Genomic DNA, 16,241 nt, shown 5'->3' on the forward strand with positions numbered 1-16,241 from the left:
GGTGAATTGACCGGTGTCTGCTCTGTGTTAGAAGAGACGTTTTTTGGGATGGCGAACACACACAAAGTGGTGGAGGGCCGAGTGGGTTCAGAATTGGCTCGCTATTGGATGAGACTGCATCGGGCACAGCCAATGAAGAGCAGAGGAAGAGGGGCGCCCCCCCCGCCCTGGCTTTTGGGAGGAGGACTGTGGCAGTGTCGGCGGGGGCCGTGAGCGGGTATTGGCGGACCCCGGCGGGTTGCTCAGGGCTGAAGTGTGGCAGGCGTTGGTCAGTGCAGCGGCGAGCCACGCTGGCGGTGTGGCGGTGTGACGTTCAGGGCTGTGTCGCCTCTACATCCGAAACATGACGACAAGGGAAGAGAAAGAAACGATAGAAGACAGTGATTGGACACCGGCGGGACCCCCCCCCCCCCCCCCCCCCCCCCCCCCAGGTCAGGCCCATCCCTCAGTGGGTACAGCTGATGAGTTCCAGCAGCCAATTATATCTTAAAATGCTGAAACAGGCTTTGACCCTGGCCCTCCCTCACACACACACACACACACACACACACACAAATATCCCGTATCCCAGTGTACACACCCTTCCATCTCAGAAGTCTCTGCTTTTGTTCCGAGTTCAGCACTGTTGTCAACAGACACATAGCATGTACAAAAATAGCCAAAATCTCTTTTACTCAAGCACAATAAAAAAAAACTAAACTAAACAAAACAAAAAACAGTCACTTTGAATACCGTAAAAGTCATGCTTACTTGAAAAGATATTAAATGAATAATCTTAAACTATAAACCACTGGCATCAATAATATATTTTAAAACCAATTAAATATACAATCGCCATAGTCATAATAACCGTCATAATAAGAATAATCGTAATAATAATGATTCTGTTTAAAACTTTACATACTGAACTTGGGCGTGCCTGTGCACTGTGACTCAAAGCCAGTGACAACGTGAGCATGACCTGAACAGTGTGACACCAGAAAACACACACAGAGGGCTCTGACACTCGGCTGCTAATGGGTGAGTCCTTATGTCCTTCCGATGCAGCACTAGCTGCTGTGTGGCTGTAGTCTCGTCTTGTGGGGTCATCATTTGGCTGGGGCAGTTAGGTCATAGGTGAGTTGGTTGGTTGCTGTTTGTTTGGGGTGGGGATGGGGGGGGGGGTGTTGTTTGGAAGGTGCAGTAGCCAGGGCAGCCCAGCAGGTGGCGGTAGTCATAAAGAGACGTGCATGCGGGTGAGGACGGGATCCAGAAATGGGAGGGCCTGGCGTAGCCGTGATCAAAGCTCTCTCAACTCCGGACTCGTTCTCCTTCCATCCCTCCTTCTTCCACCCCTCCTTCTATCCCTCTCTTCAACTGCGTACTTTGACGGTCATGGCCGCAGAGGTCTCACCTGCAAACACACACACACACACACACACACACAGCAGAAACGATCACAAACCATTCCTTCCACAAGACTTTTTGAATTCCTCAAGAATTTAACTTTTGAAATCTGTAGCCATTTCATGGAAAAAATTCACGCAAAAAAATCAGAGTGTCAGAATGGGTGAGAAATGTAATCGAAGTGACTTTGACCGTGGAATGATTGTTGGTGCCAGACAGGGTGGTTTGAGTATCTCAGAAACTGCTGATCTCCTGGGATTTTCACTCACACTAGTCCCTAGAGTTTGTAAAGAATGGTGCGAAAAGCAAAAAAACATCCAGTGCCAGTGAGTAGCAGTTCTGCGGGCAGAAATGTGTTGTTAATGAGAGAGGTCAGAGGAGAAGGGCCAGACTGGTCGAACATTCCACACACACTGTGTCAAACCACTAAGTGGATAGGCTACAGCAGCAGAAGACTTAATTAATAAAATAAATAAGCCTAATAAATACCTAATAAAGCGCTCAGTGAGTGTATACGTACATATATACAGTGGTGTGAAAAAGTGTTTGCCCCATTCCTGATTTCTTATTTTTTTGCATGTTTGTCACATTTAAATGTTTCAGATCATCAAACAAATTTAAATATTAGTCAAAGACAACACAAGCAAACACAAAATGCAGTTTTTAAATGAAGGTTTTTATTATTAAGGGAGAAAAAAAATCCAAACCTACATGGCCCTGTGTGAAAAAGTGATTGCCCCCCCTGTTAAAACATAACTTAACTGTGGTTTATCAATTCAAATGAGTTCAATTTCTCTAGCCACACCCAGGCCTGATTACTGCCACACCTGTTCTCAATCAAGAAATCACTTAAATAGGACCTGCCTGACAAAGTGAAGTAGACCAAATGATCCTCAAAAGCTAGACATCATGCCGAGATCTAAAGAAATTTGGGAACAAATGAGAAAGAAAGTAATGGAGATCTATCAGCCTGGAAAAGGTTATAAAGCCATTTCTAAAGCTTTGGGACTCCGGCGAACCACAGTGAGAGCCATTATCCACAAATAGCGAAAACATAGAACAGTGGTGAACCTTCCCAGGAGTGGCCGGCCGACCAAAATTACCCCAAGAGCGTAGCGACAACTCATCCAAGAGGTCACAATAGACCCCACAACAACATCCAAAGAACTGCAGGCCTCACTTGCCTCAGTTAAGGTCAGTGTTCATGACTCCACCATAAGAAAAAGACTGGGCAAAAATGGCCTGCATGGCAGAGTTCCAAGACGAAAACCACTGCTGAGCAAAAAGAACATTAAGGCTTGTCTCAATTTTGCCAGAAAACATCTTGATGTTCCCCAAGACTTTTGGGAAAATACTCTGTGGTCTGACGAGACAAAAGTTGAACTTTTTGGAAGGTGTGTGTCCCATTACATCTGGCGTAAAAGTAACACCGCATTTCAGAAAAAGAACATCATACCAACAGTAAAATATGGTGGTGGTAGTGTGATGGTCTGGGGCTGTTTTGCTGCTTCAGGACCTGGAAGACTTGCTGTGATAAATGGAACCATGAATTCTGCTGTCTACCAAAAAATCCTGAAGGAGAATGTCCGGCCATCTGTTCGTGACCTCAAGCTGAAACAAACTTGGGTTCTGTCGCAGGACAATGATCCAAAAAACACCAGTCCACCTCTGAATGGCTGAAGAAAAACAAAATGAAGACTTTGGAGTGGCCTAGTCAAAGTCCTGGCCTGAATCCTACTGAGATGCTGTGGCATGACCTTAAAAAGGCGGTTCATGTGGCTGAATTACAACAATTCTGCAAAGATGAGTGGGCCAAAATTCTTCCACAGCGCTGTAAGAGACTCATTGCAAGTTATTGCAAACACTTGATTGCAGTTGTTGCTGCTAAGGGTGGCCCAACCAGTTATTAGGTTTAGGGGGCAATCACTTTTTCACCCAGGGCCATGTAGGTTTGGATTTTTTTCTCCCTTAATAATAAAAACCTTCATTTAATGTTAATATTTAAATTTGTTTGATGATCTGAAACATTTAAGTGTGACAAACATGCAAAAAAATAAGAAATCAGGAAGGGGGCAAACACTTTTTCACACCACTGTATATGGGCACGTCCCTTAGAGAAAGTCAGAGAATACATGCTATGATCCTGCATTTTAGAGTTTCTCTAAAGAAACTGTGAAAGTAGCCATTTCTAAGTCACCTTGGCCTCAAAGTTCATTGTTCATAGCAAAGTCTTTGTCAATAATATCCGTGAGATGTTAGCAAAAATGTGGACATGTGAATTGTATTCAAAGACCGGTTTTGCTCAGTGCGACAAAATTGTAAGCAATGGATGTATAAGGCTCATTAAAATGCATCCAGCTACATTTGACATACTGTATACTAGTAGCACAATAGACACATGTAAATAGGTGTGTATTTCAGTAAATTAGGTGAATGTTCCCTGAGCGGGGGTTGGGGGGCTCACCTCTCACTGTAGGGGGGCGGCGGGGGCCCCGGAGCAGTGGAAGTGCACGTTCTGCCACTTGGAGTCGCGGCGGTGCCAGACGCGGGTCTCCTCTGATTGGCTGCTGCGAGGCCGGCCCTGCCCGTCCACGAACTGCGTCAGACGGATGTAGGCGATGCAGGCGGCATCCTCTCCAATCAGGTGCACGTGCGGGTTCAGTATGGTGGTGTGGATGGGCTTATTGTTCTTAGAGAGCACTGAGGAGAGAGAGGGAGAGAGAGAGAGAGGGAGAGAGAGGGAGAGAGAGGGAGAGGGAGGGGGAGGGAGAGAGAGAAGGAGGGAGAGGGAGAGGGAGAGGGAGGGAGAGAGCGAGGGAGAGGGAGGGAGAGAGCGAGGGAGAGAGAGCGGGAGACAGGGAGAGAGATAGAGAGGGAGGGAGAGAGCAAGGGAGCAAGAGAGGGAGGACAGAGAGGGAGGGATAGAGAGAGAGGCAGAGAGAGAGAGGGAGAGAGAGGGAGAGGGAGGGAGAGAGGGAGGGAGAGGGAAAGTGAGGGGGAGGGAGAGGGGGAGACAGGCAGAGAGATAGAGAGGGAGAAAAAGAAAGGGAGCAAGAACGGGAGAGGGAGGACAGAGAGGGAGGGATAGAGAGAGAGGCAGAGAGAGAGAGAGGGAGAGAGGGAAATTTAAGGATCCATATGCCCCACTTGTGGATGTAATCTGTTTGGATTTTGGGACACATTGCTCCTGCCCACCCCACAAACTCACAGTTCTCAAAGTAGAATCTGTGGAAGTCCATTCCTTCCACCAGGTTCCCCAGAGCCTCGGGTTCAAAAGAGGTCAGGCCAGGATCGCAGATCTTCCTGTTCGGGGAACAGTAGAGTGTTTTGTGGGAGGGATGAGGCACGCTGTCATTCCCAGTATAGATTACATTACATTATATTTCACACAGAGAATGAAGTGGGGTGGTATTACATCACAGGCATATGGTACTCGCTTGTCCTACTTTGAAAACGTCTGTTTGTTCTTATTCCATTTCCCTGTTTGTGCAAATGTTGGAATGCTGTTGAGTGCAATGCTTGAAAGTATTACATAAATATATGATTATGATCAGTCTCTGATTGGCTTTTCCCCAGACCGGGCACACTCAGTGACTCACGCATAGGCCTCAAAGTCTCCGTTATTCACGGCCTCGATCAGCTGCTCCGTGATCTTGATGATCTCCTGTTTGCGTGCTGCAGGAGGAGTGGAGCAGAGTGAGCGCTGGGCTGTGTCACAGCCACACAAACACACACTAACGCACACACACACAGAGTCAGTCACACACACTAACGCACACACAGTCACAGCTACACACACACACACACAGTCAGTCACACACACTAATGCACACACAGCCACACACAGTCAGTCACACACACTAACACACACACAGTCACAGCTACACACACACACACACAGTCAGTCACACACACTAATGCACACACAGCCACACACACACACAGTCAGTCACACACACTAATGCACAGGAGCAGTCACACACACTAACACACACAGTCAGCCACACACAAACGCTCACACAGTCAGTCACACACACTAACGCACACACAGTCAGTCACACACACTAACGCACACACAGTCAGCCACACACACAAACGCTCACACAGTCAGTCACACACACTAATGCACACACAGTCAGCCACACACACTAACGCCCACACAGTCAGTCACACACACTAATGCACACACAGTCACAGTCACACACACTAACGCACACACAGTCACAGTCACACACACTAACGCTCACACACACTAACGCTCACACAAGCAATCATACACAATAACACACAAGCAGTGACACACACCAAAGCATGAGCAGTCACACTCTAACGCACACACAGTCGCACACACTGACATAGTAACAGTCACACACAAACACAGTGACAGTCCAGTGACAGTCACATACAAATACCTATGGCTGGCTGGTCCATACCCAATCACACATAACAAGCCTGCAATATGTACTTCACACACCCCCCTGTATGCTGTACCACACATAAACACATGCACACACACACACACACACTCACACCAGGCTTGAAATGAACAGGTTTCATCATTCGAAGAAAGCCCTTCCACATCCGGCAAAATTGCCTAGTTCAGCTAATCCTGATCCCATAAAACTGCAAGTAAAGTGCTGCTGTTTCAACAGCCAATATGTCTTCATGGGAGGGAGAGAGGGAGGGAGGGAGGGAAGAGGCAGACATGGAGGAAGAGTTAGAGCGAAGGATGGAGGGAGGAAAGGGAGGAGAGAGGGTAAGTGAGAGAGAGCAAGGGAGGCGAGACTTCACCACTGAAATAGTCTGTAAATCTCCAAGTCACAGCAGATCAATAACACTTCATTTAGCCATAGGAAAGGTAGCAGGCACGTGGCCAGCAGCATTAACTTCTCCACAGTTTGACGGCGTGCTGTGCCAGAGCAGATGGAGAAATAAACAGAGGGACAGGTACATCTCTTAGTGCATCTGATATATACACAGCATACTCAACAGCCAGGCATTTAGTATGGCCAGTCGAGCTGTTCGCTCCTTATGTTTCGCTCTGTCATTCTCTCCATCATTCTCCACATCATTCTCACTCACTCGCTCACTCACTCACACACACAAGCACTGTGCACACATGCGTTATATCACTCATACCCCACTAAACTGCTGTTTAAAAATAAAATATCAGTAAATGGGAGCTTTTAGGAGTGCATCATAATGTTTTAAAAAATATAAATATTACTGATATTACTGACCACCAAATCCATCCTTTAAAATACATGCAACAAGAGAAGGGGAAAAATCCCCTCCCTGGGTCAATATTTGTTTTCTCTATGATGCTCTGGGAGTTGAGCCTGCCCCACATCACTCATTACTGCAACAAGTCCCCCCCCCGCCTGACCTCACTGTGCTATTCCCATCCCTCTGATATTTCCATCAGATTTACACCTCCCTCTGCAACAGTCCTAAAAACTATTCCAGTGCAGCCCAGCCCCTGTGACCTTACCTCCCCCCGAATTAGTCTACCTTATCTCCCCCGACTGGGTCTACTTTACCTCCCCCGAATGAGTCTACCTTACCTCCCCCGACTGGGTCTACTTTACCTCCCCCGAATGGGTCTACTTTACCTCCCCCGAGTGGGTCTACCTTACCTCCCCCGAATGGGTCTACCTTGCATACCCTCGACTGGTTCTACCTTGCATAACCTCAACTGGTTCTACCTTATCTACCCCCAACTGGTTCTACCTTGCATACCCTCGACTGGTTCTACCTTGCATACCCTCGACTGGTTCTACCTTGCATACCCTCGACTGGTTCTACCTTGCATACCCTCGACTGGTTCTACCTTGCATACCCTCGACTGGTTCTACCTTGCATTCCCTTGACTGAGTTCTATCTTACCTACCCCCAACAGGGTCTTCCTTGCTTAACTTCGACTGGGTCTACCTCACCTACCCCCAACTGGTTCTACCTTGCACATCCTCGACTGGTTATACCTTACCTACCCCGGACTGGGTCGACATTACCTACCTTCGCCTGAGTCTACATTTCCTACCCTCGACTGGCTCTACTTTACTTAGCCCTGACTAGTCATCCCAGGAGCCGCGATATCCCAAAATTCACGGTGGACCTTAACCCTTCATCCAGCCCCCGTAGAGCCCATCAGGCCCCCTAGCACAGCAGTCCCTCAGCCCAGCCTGAATAACTGCACTGAGCCATGCCTATCACCCAGAGCCCATCCTGATTAGCATCTAACGACACTAATCGCTGTCAATCAAGGCAGAGAGGTTGAGCCAAAGCCAATCAAGCCTGATGATGAGCTCTGAGGGGGTGGAGCCAGCCAGCACTGTACTGCTAGGCCCAGCCTGCATTGCAACCTCACACTCTGAAGCAGCCGGAAATACTCTGAACTAAAAATATGACCGGGCTCATTTAGGAAGAGGTGAGTGTTGCGTCTGAACTCCAGGGGAGAAATACCTTGTGAATTTGCTCATTTCAGAGCTTGCGGGTTGAAAACATGACACTCCGGTGACAGACCATGAACACGTTAGCATTTAAAGAGGCTGATGTCATTTTTAACAATGCTATAAATAACTAAGCCAGATAAAAAAAAAGTGGTGTGGCACCCCTCAGCTGTGAGATCCATTACAGTTACTGTACAAAGCACGGTGTACAGAGATACTCTTTAGAGCTTACCCCCATTACATTGTGAAGCCCTTCCACAACACAAACCCACACACATTAAACAGTTAATGTATTCAGTGTGCAACTCACTGTCTCTTTAAGCTGCTCACAATACTTCCCCCTCACTTTGACTTTCCACTTCTCCGGCTAATTGTTTTAACCATAACTGTAATCCACTGAATCCATTAGATTCCTTATTACATTTCTGTTATATCCGTTCTATCTTTACTCTACACATTGCCAGGCAGAGGATGGGTTCTCCCTCCACAGCCAGGTTTCCTCCTGAGATTTCCTCACCACTGTTTGAGGGTTTTTCTCCCACTGAGGAGTCCTGTTACCTAATGTGCTCGCTATTTCGGTGTTCAGGCCTGGCGTTTGCCTTTTGCCCTTATTTTTTTAAAGCATATTTGTGACAGTCTTCGGTAAAAACGCTAAACAAATACAATGGAATTGAATTGAGTAAGTACATCACATTTAGACCTTTGCCTGATGCTCCTATCAAGAATTACCCACAAAGGTGCATTAATAAGGGGTCAGGCAACAGGCAGAGTAGACGGCAATCATCAGCATCGGAAACGACGGCAGCAGTCAGTACACAGACCTGCAGCAGGATGTCATGTGCATAGGTGCAGGAGGGGGGTTGAGTATGCCGTAGGTTTGGCGATCCAGGGTTAGGTAGAGTGTAAGTGGGTAAAGTCACGGCGCATGCTCAGGGTGTATTAGTGAGTTCTCACACTGAAAGGGGAGCAGAGCTGGGTTTCCCAGGTCAAAGGGCAGGCGAGTCTGGTGGGACAGACACTCGCGGAAGCGCAGGCAGAGGTACACAGCATGGGGGGGGGGGGGGGGGGGGCAGCTCTCCCCAAAATGCACACCAGTGTTCAGTACTCACTTAGAGCGGACAGAGAGGGGCCGGAGGGGGGCAGGGATGGAAGGGGGGGAGATTGGGGCGGGGGGGACGCCGGCTGGGTGTGGGCAGGCTCAGATTTGGGCTGGGGGCCACACCTCTGGCGAATGATGTCTGTCAGACCCGCCACTTTTTTTTTCGGGTGGGGCGACAGAGCAGGGAGGACGAGAAAACAGAGGAAAAAAAGAAAAGAGAATCACATGTACCAAATAAAGAGAGGGAGAAATAAGCTGACTTGCAAACTGCGGTTGGGAATAAAAAAAATGATGACCCTGAAAAATGTGTTCAAAAGGAACAGGCAAGCAACACGAAATGACTAACTACACACATCAAAGATGCAAAGTACAGGAAGATATATCCTGCAAAAGGACAGGGTGGCAGTGAGTAGACTAAGGCAAGGTTTGGCTGTGATTGGATTATTAGAGGGTTATTGTATTGTTGTTATTGTATTGAGGGTTATTGTATTGTACTTACTCTGCATGGGGGCACAGGGGTTTGTGGGGGAGGGGGGGAGGGGTCTGTAGTTACTCTGCATGGGGGCACAGGGGTTTGGGGGGGTCTGTACTTACTCTGCATGGGGGCACAGGGGTTTGGGGGGGGTCTGTACTTACTCTGCATGGGGGCACAGGGGTTTGGGGGGGGTCTGTAGTTACTCTGCATGGGGGGCACAGGGGTTTGTGGGGGGTCAGTAGTTACTCTGCATGGGGGGCACAGGGGTTTGGGGGGGTCTGTACTTACTCTGCATGGGGGGCACAGGGGTTTGGGGGGGGGTCTGTACTTACTCTGCATGGGGGGCACAGGGGTCTGGGGTGGGGAGGGGGCAGAGAGGGCAGCTGGAGGGGTGCTGGACCCCCCCTCGCCGTCCGAAACGGGCCCTGAGCCCCGCCGCGCGCTCCCTAGGATGTCTGTCAGCTTGGAGGCTGTGTGGGCGGGCGGGACGCGGGGGAGAGAGAGAGGCGCAGACAGAAATTAGGACAGAAGAACAGGCAGAACGGGACAGGATATGCGGGGGGGGGGGTTGTTAAACAAGGGGAACACGGCAGACTCACAGCATGTGCCAGAAAAATATATAAAGTGATAAAGACGGGGAAGGAACACGAGCATTTGGGGCAGGAGGGGGTTGTGTGCCTGCGTGTGTGCAGTTTGGAGAGATAAGGGTGGGTCTGCCGGCTCGGGACATGGGGGCTCGGGGGGAAATCAATGGTGCGCAGAGGCGGTGTAAATAAATAAAGCGCCCCACAGTTCTCTCACAGCGTCTTTAACCACAGGCGTCTGCTCTAATCAGCCACGCGAAAGAAGCAGAGGAAATAAAGCCAGTGATAAAGGAAATGGATATGTGCCCTTGCTGTGTGTTTGCTGTGCGTTTGCTGCGTGTTTGCTGTGCCCTTGCTGCGTGTTTGCTGTGCGTTTGCTGCATGTTTGCTGTGCCCTCGCTGCATGTTTGCTGTGCGTTTGCTGCATGTTTGCTGTGCTCTTGCTGCGTGTTTGCTGTGCCCTTGCTGCATGTTTCCTCTGCCCTTGCTGCGTGTTTGCTGTGCCCTTGCTGCATGTTTGCTGTGCCCTTGCTGCATGTTTGCTCTGCCCTTGCTGCGTGTTTGCTCTGCCCTTGCTGCGTGTTTGCTGTGCCCTTGCTGCGTGTTTGCTGTGCCCTTGCTGCGTGTTTGCTGTGCCCTTGCTGCCCTTGCGGCGTGAGCTCAGGCTGGGGGCTGCGGGTTCCAGACGTCTCTCGCGTGGGCAGGGCTGGGGCGCGCTGATCCTCTCGCTGGAGGAGTGCACGCGCTACTGCTGCAGTGCTCCTGGGGAGCGTGTGCGGCTCACATAACTGGTGAGAAACTGGTGACTGGCAGTCAGGTATAACCCACAACTGCTCCAGTGAGGATTAATGATCTGTAAGTGGTAAATACAAGCCTGCTGTTCCACTTCTGGCCTCAGGGTGGCACATGGAGAACTTGCTGCACACCCTAAAAGCAGCTTGTTTCTGTAGTAGGGGATTTCATGCTATTTGCTAACCAAGACCCCTGATAGGTTAACATAAGAACAATATGCATTGCACTGCTGCCACACAAGTGGCTGATGAGATAATCGCATGCATAATTAGATGTACAGGTGTTCCTAATAAAGTACTCAGTGAGTGTATGTTTATCTTGTCAATATGTATGTCACTAAGGCATGATGGTATATACACTTTCAATATAGTTTCACCATCCAGAAAAAAATACAATTTTGTTCCTATGGGAAATTTGGTGATTCTCTTTCTCCTCTGAAGCAAAAAAAATTACGCCCATGCCTCCCTCCTCTCCCCTCCCCCAACCCGGGCTGGAAGCTGCTGAACGCGTCTTATGAGTGAGTGTGCTGGCAACAGCGTAAGCTTTCTTCCCTTACCTTAAAAAAGCTGAATGGTCTGTGCGTTAGTGTTAGTACCATGGTATCACCTCCACCAGGCTTGTGCCTAACACTTGAACATGCCCACACGCTCAATAAAAAAAAATCCTGCATCACATAAAAACTGTATCAGCGCACCCATATATCACCCCAATGCTGACCCTGGATCACTAGCTCCCTTTTGCACAAACCACCCGGAACTTTGTTAGGGGAGCTGAGCCTGGATCAGTGTCCATGCTTTGCACAGACTGTTAAGGACAGGATCAGTGTTAAGGGAGCTGACCCCGGATCAGTGTCCATGCTTTGCACAGACTGTTAAGTACAGGATCAGTGTTAGGGGGAGCTGACCCTGGATCAGTTGTTGAGAGGCAGGCGGGAGGGCGTCAGGCAGCACTGAGCATGTGCAGAAGACATGCCCACTTACAGAAGACGGAAGGGGCGGGGCCCGGAGCGGGCTGGTGGGCATTGGGCGGGGCCCTACCCGAGGTGCCCTCCGGGCTTTTCCCTGTCCGGATCCCCGGAGCAGGGAGAGACGGGAAAATAAGCACAACACAGGGAACAAGGCGAGACATGAGGAGAGAGGTGGGAGGGGCAAAACCCAGCACGGCACGAAAGCCTTCTCCGCCTCCCCTCAGAGGCACGTGCACAGCTGGATGTCTTTCTGCCACATTCACCCTCTAAAGAACTACACTTCCCAGCAGCCCTCCTCCAAGCGGCAGCTACAGCAGAGCGCTCTGGAGCTGGGCTGTAATTGGACCTGTAGAACACGCCTCTCCACCTCGGTCCCCTTCATGAGGCCGTGCTGCAGCGTCCTGTGACCGCTTAGACTCAACCGAAAAACCAACACACTGAATTACCCTCAATTACACACACAGCCATACCCCCCGCCGCACACACACACAGAACACCCACACACACACACACAGAACACCCACACACACACAGAACACACGCACACAGAACACACACGCACACAGAACACACACACACACACACAACACCCACACACTCGTTCCTCTTCTTTGCTGCTTTGTTACGCATCGCTCTCCCGTCTCCCCTCAGACGTACTTATGAATATGCATGTTTCCTATACGTGCTCTCTCTTTCTATCACTCTTTCTCCCCCCTCCTCTATCTTTGTTTCTGCACATTGCTCAAAATAAACCAAAGGTGCCCTTGTGCCACTCCTTAGTTCTCTTCCCTGGGGGGTGTGCAGCGAGTTGGCATTGGACTCCAAGCCCAGGAAAAGCTCTTCGGCGGCGGGGAAGTGCGTCAGTCTCAGGTAGTGTGTGACTGCCCCGGTTGCTGATGTGCCTACAGTACTGTGACCATATTGAATTTTTTATGCGAGATGACTTCTGCTGACCAAACGTGATCTTGGCTAGGTGGGGCTCCAATTGGACTAAGCTGCTGACCTACAAGATAACTGCAGTGAGAAGAGATTTTCACAAACTGTAACTTCCCTTTCCAGAAGCTCTAGAGACAGAAAGAGGTCAAGAGGTCTGAGGTCAAGGCTAGCTCATCTGCGCCTCAGACGACAGAGCCCGTGTGAAATGGAGGGTCCATCAGCAGTCTGCAGCAGAAATGCTAACGCTGGCTCAGGCCGGTAAGTCAGCCGTGATCCCTGCTGATTCTGGAGTTGACGAAACGTCAGTGTCTCACCAGAAGCTACAGGATGTCTGCAGTGCATGGCTGGGTTCTGCAGGCGATGTGTGGCCTCTGTGGCTGACTAATCTCACCTTTCACATCCTCGTCTTCGATAGTGGTGTTACTGCTGTCAGACGACTCCTGCAGGTCAGAGAGAGAAACCTGTTAATGTCAGTAAAGCGTGACATGCAAAAACAAACACGTGTACACGAACACACGCGCGCACACACGCGCCAAACACGCACGCACACATACAGCTGCCTAAACAGACCCCCAACAAAGAATCCATTAGAGAAGTGTCAGTGTGAACATGTTATTAAGATGATACAGGAAGTTGGTATTATTTTCTGCTCTTATACCGTACACACAGATGGCCAGAGGAACAAAAGTCAGCCTTCAGAGAATTCAGCCTGCAGTTCCAGAGAGTCAGGAAAGTCCCCTGCATTTGACCCCCCCAGTTCATTTCTGAGTTTTCTAAAAGTATTTTCCTATTTCTGCACACACATATCTGCCCATATAAACTGGACATATTATATGTTATTTAAGAAGCAAAGAGAGAAGGTAGAGAGAGTGAGAGTGAAAGAGAGAGAATAGAACCATTCTGCAGTCGCAGTCTCAGTGTCTAGAGTCTTAGTGAAAGGAATGGACCCCCTGTCCTGATCTCTACCCACCAGTACAGGTACACAGGACAGGACGGACAGACTGACAGAAAAATGTCTGTACAATGGTGCTGTTACCATGCGCATGTCGGAAGAGGGGAAGAGATAAGAAGATGAGAAATGAATAGGGAGACAGGAAGTGCAGGGAGGTGAGCCACGGAGGCTAACAGCTGCTGTTCAGTTATTCTTTCCATTTCACACAAAGCAAATCATTGGTACATTCCCCATTCACATGTGCGCACACACACACAAACACACACACACACACAAACTCTCGTTGCCACAATAGAGGGGAAATGCTTTGGCGCTAAGCTCTACAATGCTGCTGGGTGATGAGATACATCATAACTTTGTTGTCTGAATGACCTCACCATCAGAGGCCTAGCACTGCACTTCAATCACTGGCCACAGGGGGTCACTGTTTTGAACGGATAAACTATTTGCAGCTTACCCTTTGCAAGTCAAGCACACTCAAAGTACTGGACACAAAAAAAGACATAAAAAGGTTCTCAGTCCCGTTTTTTTCTCTTCAAAAGCACACAGCTAAATAAATTCTAAATCCCCAAGAAGTCCTGAGAGCTACAGGTATAAATATTAAAACATTGTCTGCCACCTGTGCCAAATCCCTGCTGCAAATGTATGTGCTGGGAAATGTATATATGCGTGAGTTTGTAGTTCAAATGAACCAATAATGGCTCTTGTCACTGAAATACAAATGATCTGCTTTATTCAGTAGCATTCATAACCTGTCAACAAGAACAGCTTCAGTAAGACACCCCCAATCCAGTTTTGCAGCCTCATGAAATGCTAGCAGCAGGTTTGCCAGGAAACTCCCAGAGCACACTAATCTCACTGAGCTTTATCACTGGCAACCTCATGATATACAGCTTCAACAAGCCACTGCCACAGCAATCAGAGCCTCACTGAGACACACAAGGGCAGAGGCGAAGGTGTACCTTAGTCCCATCCACTGGATTATGGATAACTGTGGTCTGAGGCTCCTAGAGAGAGAGAGAGAGAGAGAGAGAGAGAGAAAGGGAGGGAGACAGAAATTAGAGAAATTAGAGAGAAAGAAGAGAGGGAGAGAAGATAAAAAGAAACGACAGAGAAGAGATGCAGGTGTGGAGGGAGAATGAGATGAGATGCGAAAGGTTGAGTGAGAAAAGAAAAAATGGCGGCGACAGCAGAGAGAGAAGTGAGAGTGAAAGAGAAAGAAATGAAGAAAAAGCAAGAGAAGGAAGAGAGGAACAGTTAAGTCGGCAAGGAGAGAAATGCAGAATTCTTCAAGTGAGAGAATGCAGGTAGAGCGGGCTGTTTGGGCAGCTGGGGGGGGGGGAGTGCGTGTGGTGGGGGAGGGGAACTGAGTGGGAGCAGATTATCACTCTGAGCCGATGTTTGCGAAGTGATGTCAGAATCTTAAGAGCAGAAGCTTCAGAGACGAGGAGTAGGGATCTCCAGCAGGGGCGAGCGCAGGCTCAAGGGTCTCGGTCCTGCAGCTTTGCACGTTCCTTCGTCTTTTTAAGATGAAATTCTGCTCGGAAGCACACCTGCCTGACACTGTCATAAATGAATCTTTCTCTACAGCATAATGTAAATGGGTGGCCATGGGTCTGTTGAAAAAATCTCCTTAGTCAAGAGAAAAACTGTATTTTTTGGGTATGAGTATTTTTGTGTTTGTGCATGTGTGTGCAAGAGTGCGTAAAAATGTAATGTTTCCCCACACATGAAAGACAGCGGGTGTGTGTAGCTTTAGGATCCTTGTTATTAGCATTATCATTACTGTTATTAGCATTATTAGCTATGTTATTATCATTAGTACTGTCATTAGTTTGTCATTAGCATTAACCGTTATTAGCTCTTTTATTATCATTAACACAGTTATTAGCATTATTAACACTGTTATTAGCATTAAAATGGCTGTTATTAGCATTATTAATGCTGTATATTACCATCATAGCAGTGCTATTACCTGGCTTTTCTACTTGTATTTGTTATTCTAAAAACTACTTGGGCCTCTTCTGGGCATGGACCTTTTTATTTCTGTGTTGTATCTGCAAAGGCTGTGTCCAATACACTGAACTCTATGATCCAATAGATGGAGGAGGGAGATGAATGGCTACAACAGTGGTGAGCTGGGTTTTGTGAGATTAACCTTGGTGGCTAACTATTATCTAATCAAGCTTTCAGTAATGTTAATTAGCTGCCGTGTTATAAGCTAAGTGAATTCAGATTTGTACGTCAGCTGGCTGGCTGAGATAGCTGGGTCCCACTGCACAGTACTAACGTTACTGCTTATATTTTCAGGAGATTCTACCAGCGGATTTCCTCTCCTGGGCAGGGCGCTCATGCCTACCAGACAATCAGAAGACTTGAGATAAAAATAAAATAATTTATGTGCTTGTGATTATGCGTACTTATGTTACAGAATTGTACAGGCAGGCTAACAGTTTGAACAAACTGAAATCCAGTGGTGTTAGCAGCAGTAGCTAGCATCACCACTAACTAACGTTTAGCTAGTTAGATAACTAGATACAAACACAAGTGATGTCAGTTAAATAGCAAGCTAATGGCCTGTGTGTAAAGAGAATACTAAAG

General features: G+C 48.3%; 1 protein-coding gene across 10 annotated transcripts in view; it reads right to left on the bottom strand.

The window, feature by feature from the left end:
- Positions 1-418: 418 nt before the first annotated feature.
- LOC133142122 (calcium/calmodulin-dependent protein kinase type II subunit beta) overlaps positions 419-16,241 on the bottom strand; it is a 67,465-nt gene continuing 51,642 nt past the window's right edge. For 6 of the 10 annotated variants that reach the window (XM_061263124.1, XM_061263121.1, XM_061263119.1 and 3 more), the window contains 6 exons: positions 14,603-14,647; positions 13,080-13,128; positions 4,986-5,061; positions 4,595-4,689; positions 3,851-4,086; positions 419-1,393 (listed from right to left, as the gene is read on the bottom strand). In XM_061263124.1, coding sequence (XP_061119108.1) covers positions 3,854-4,086; positions 4,595-4,689; positions 4,986-5,061; positions 13,080-13,128; positions 14,603-14,647 — 498 coding nt within the window. In that variant the 3' untranslated portion in view covers positions 419-1,393; positions 3,851-3,853. Of the gene's footprint in view, positions 1,394-3,850; positions 4,087-4,594; positions 4,690-4,985; positions 5,062-8,944; positions 9,089-9,741; positions 9,880-11,765; positions 11,847-13,079; positions 13,129-14,602; positions 14,648-16,241 lie in introns of all 10 variants that reach the window. The other 4 variants (XM_061263115.1, XM_061263117.1, XM_061263116.1 and 1 more) reach the window with 2 other exon arrangements.

Source organism: Conger conger, chromosome 12 (assembly GCF_963514075.1).
Source record: "Conger conger chromosome 12, fConCon1.1, whole genome shotgun sequence".
Classification (NCBI taxonomy): Eukaryota; Metazoa; Chordata; class Actinopteri; order Anguilliformes; family Congridae; genus Conger; species Conger conger.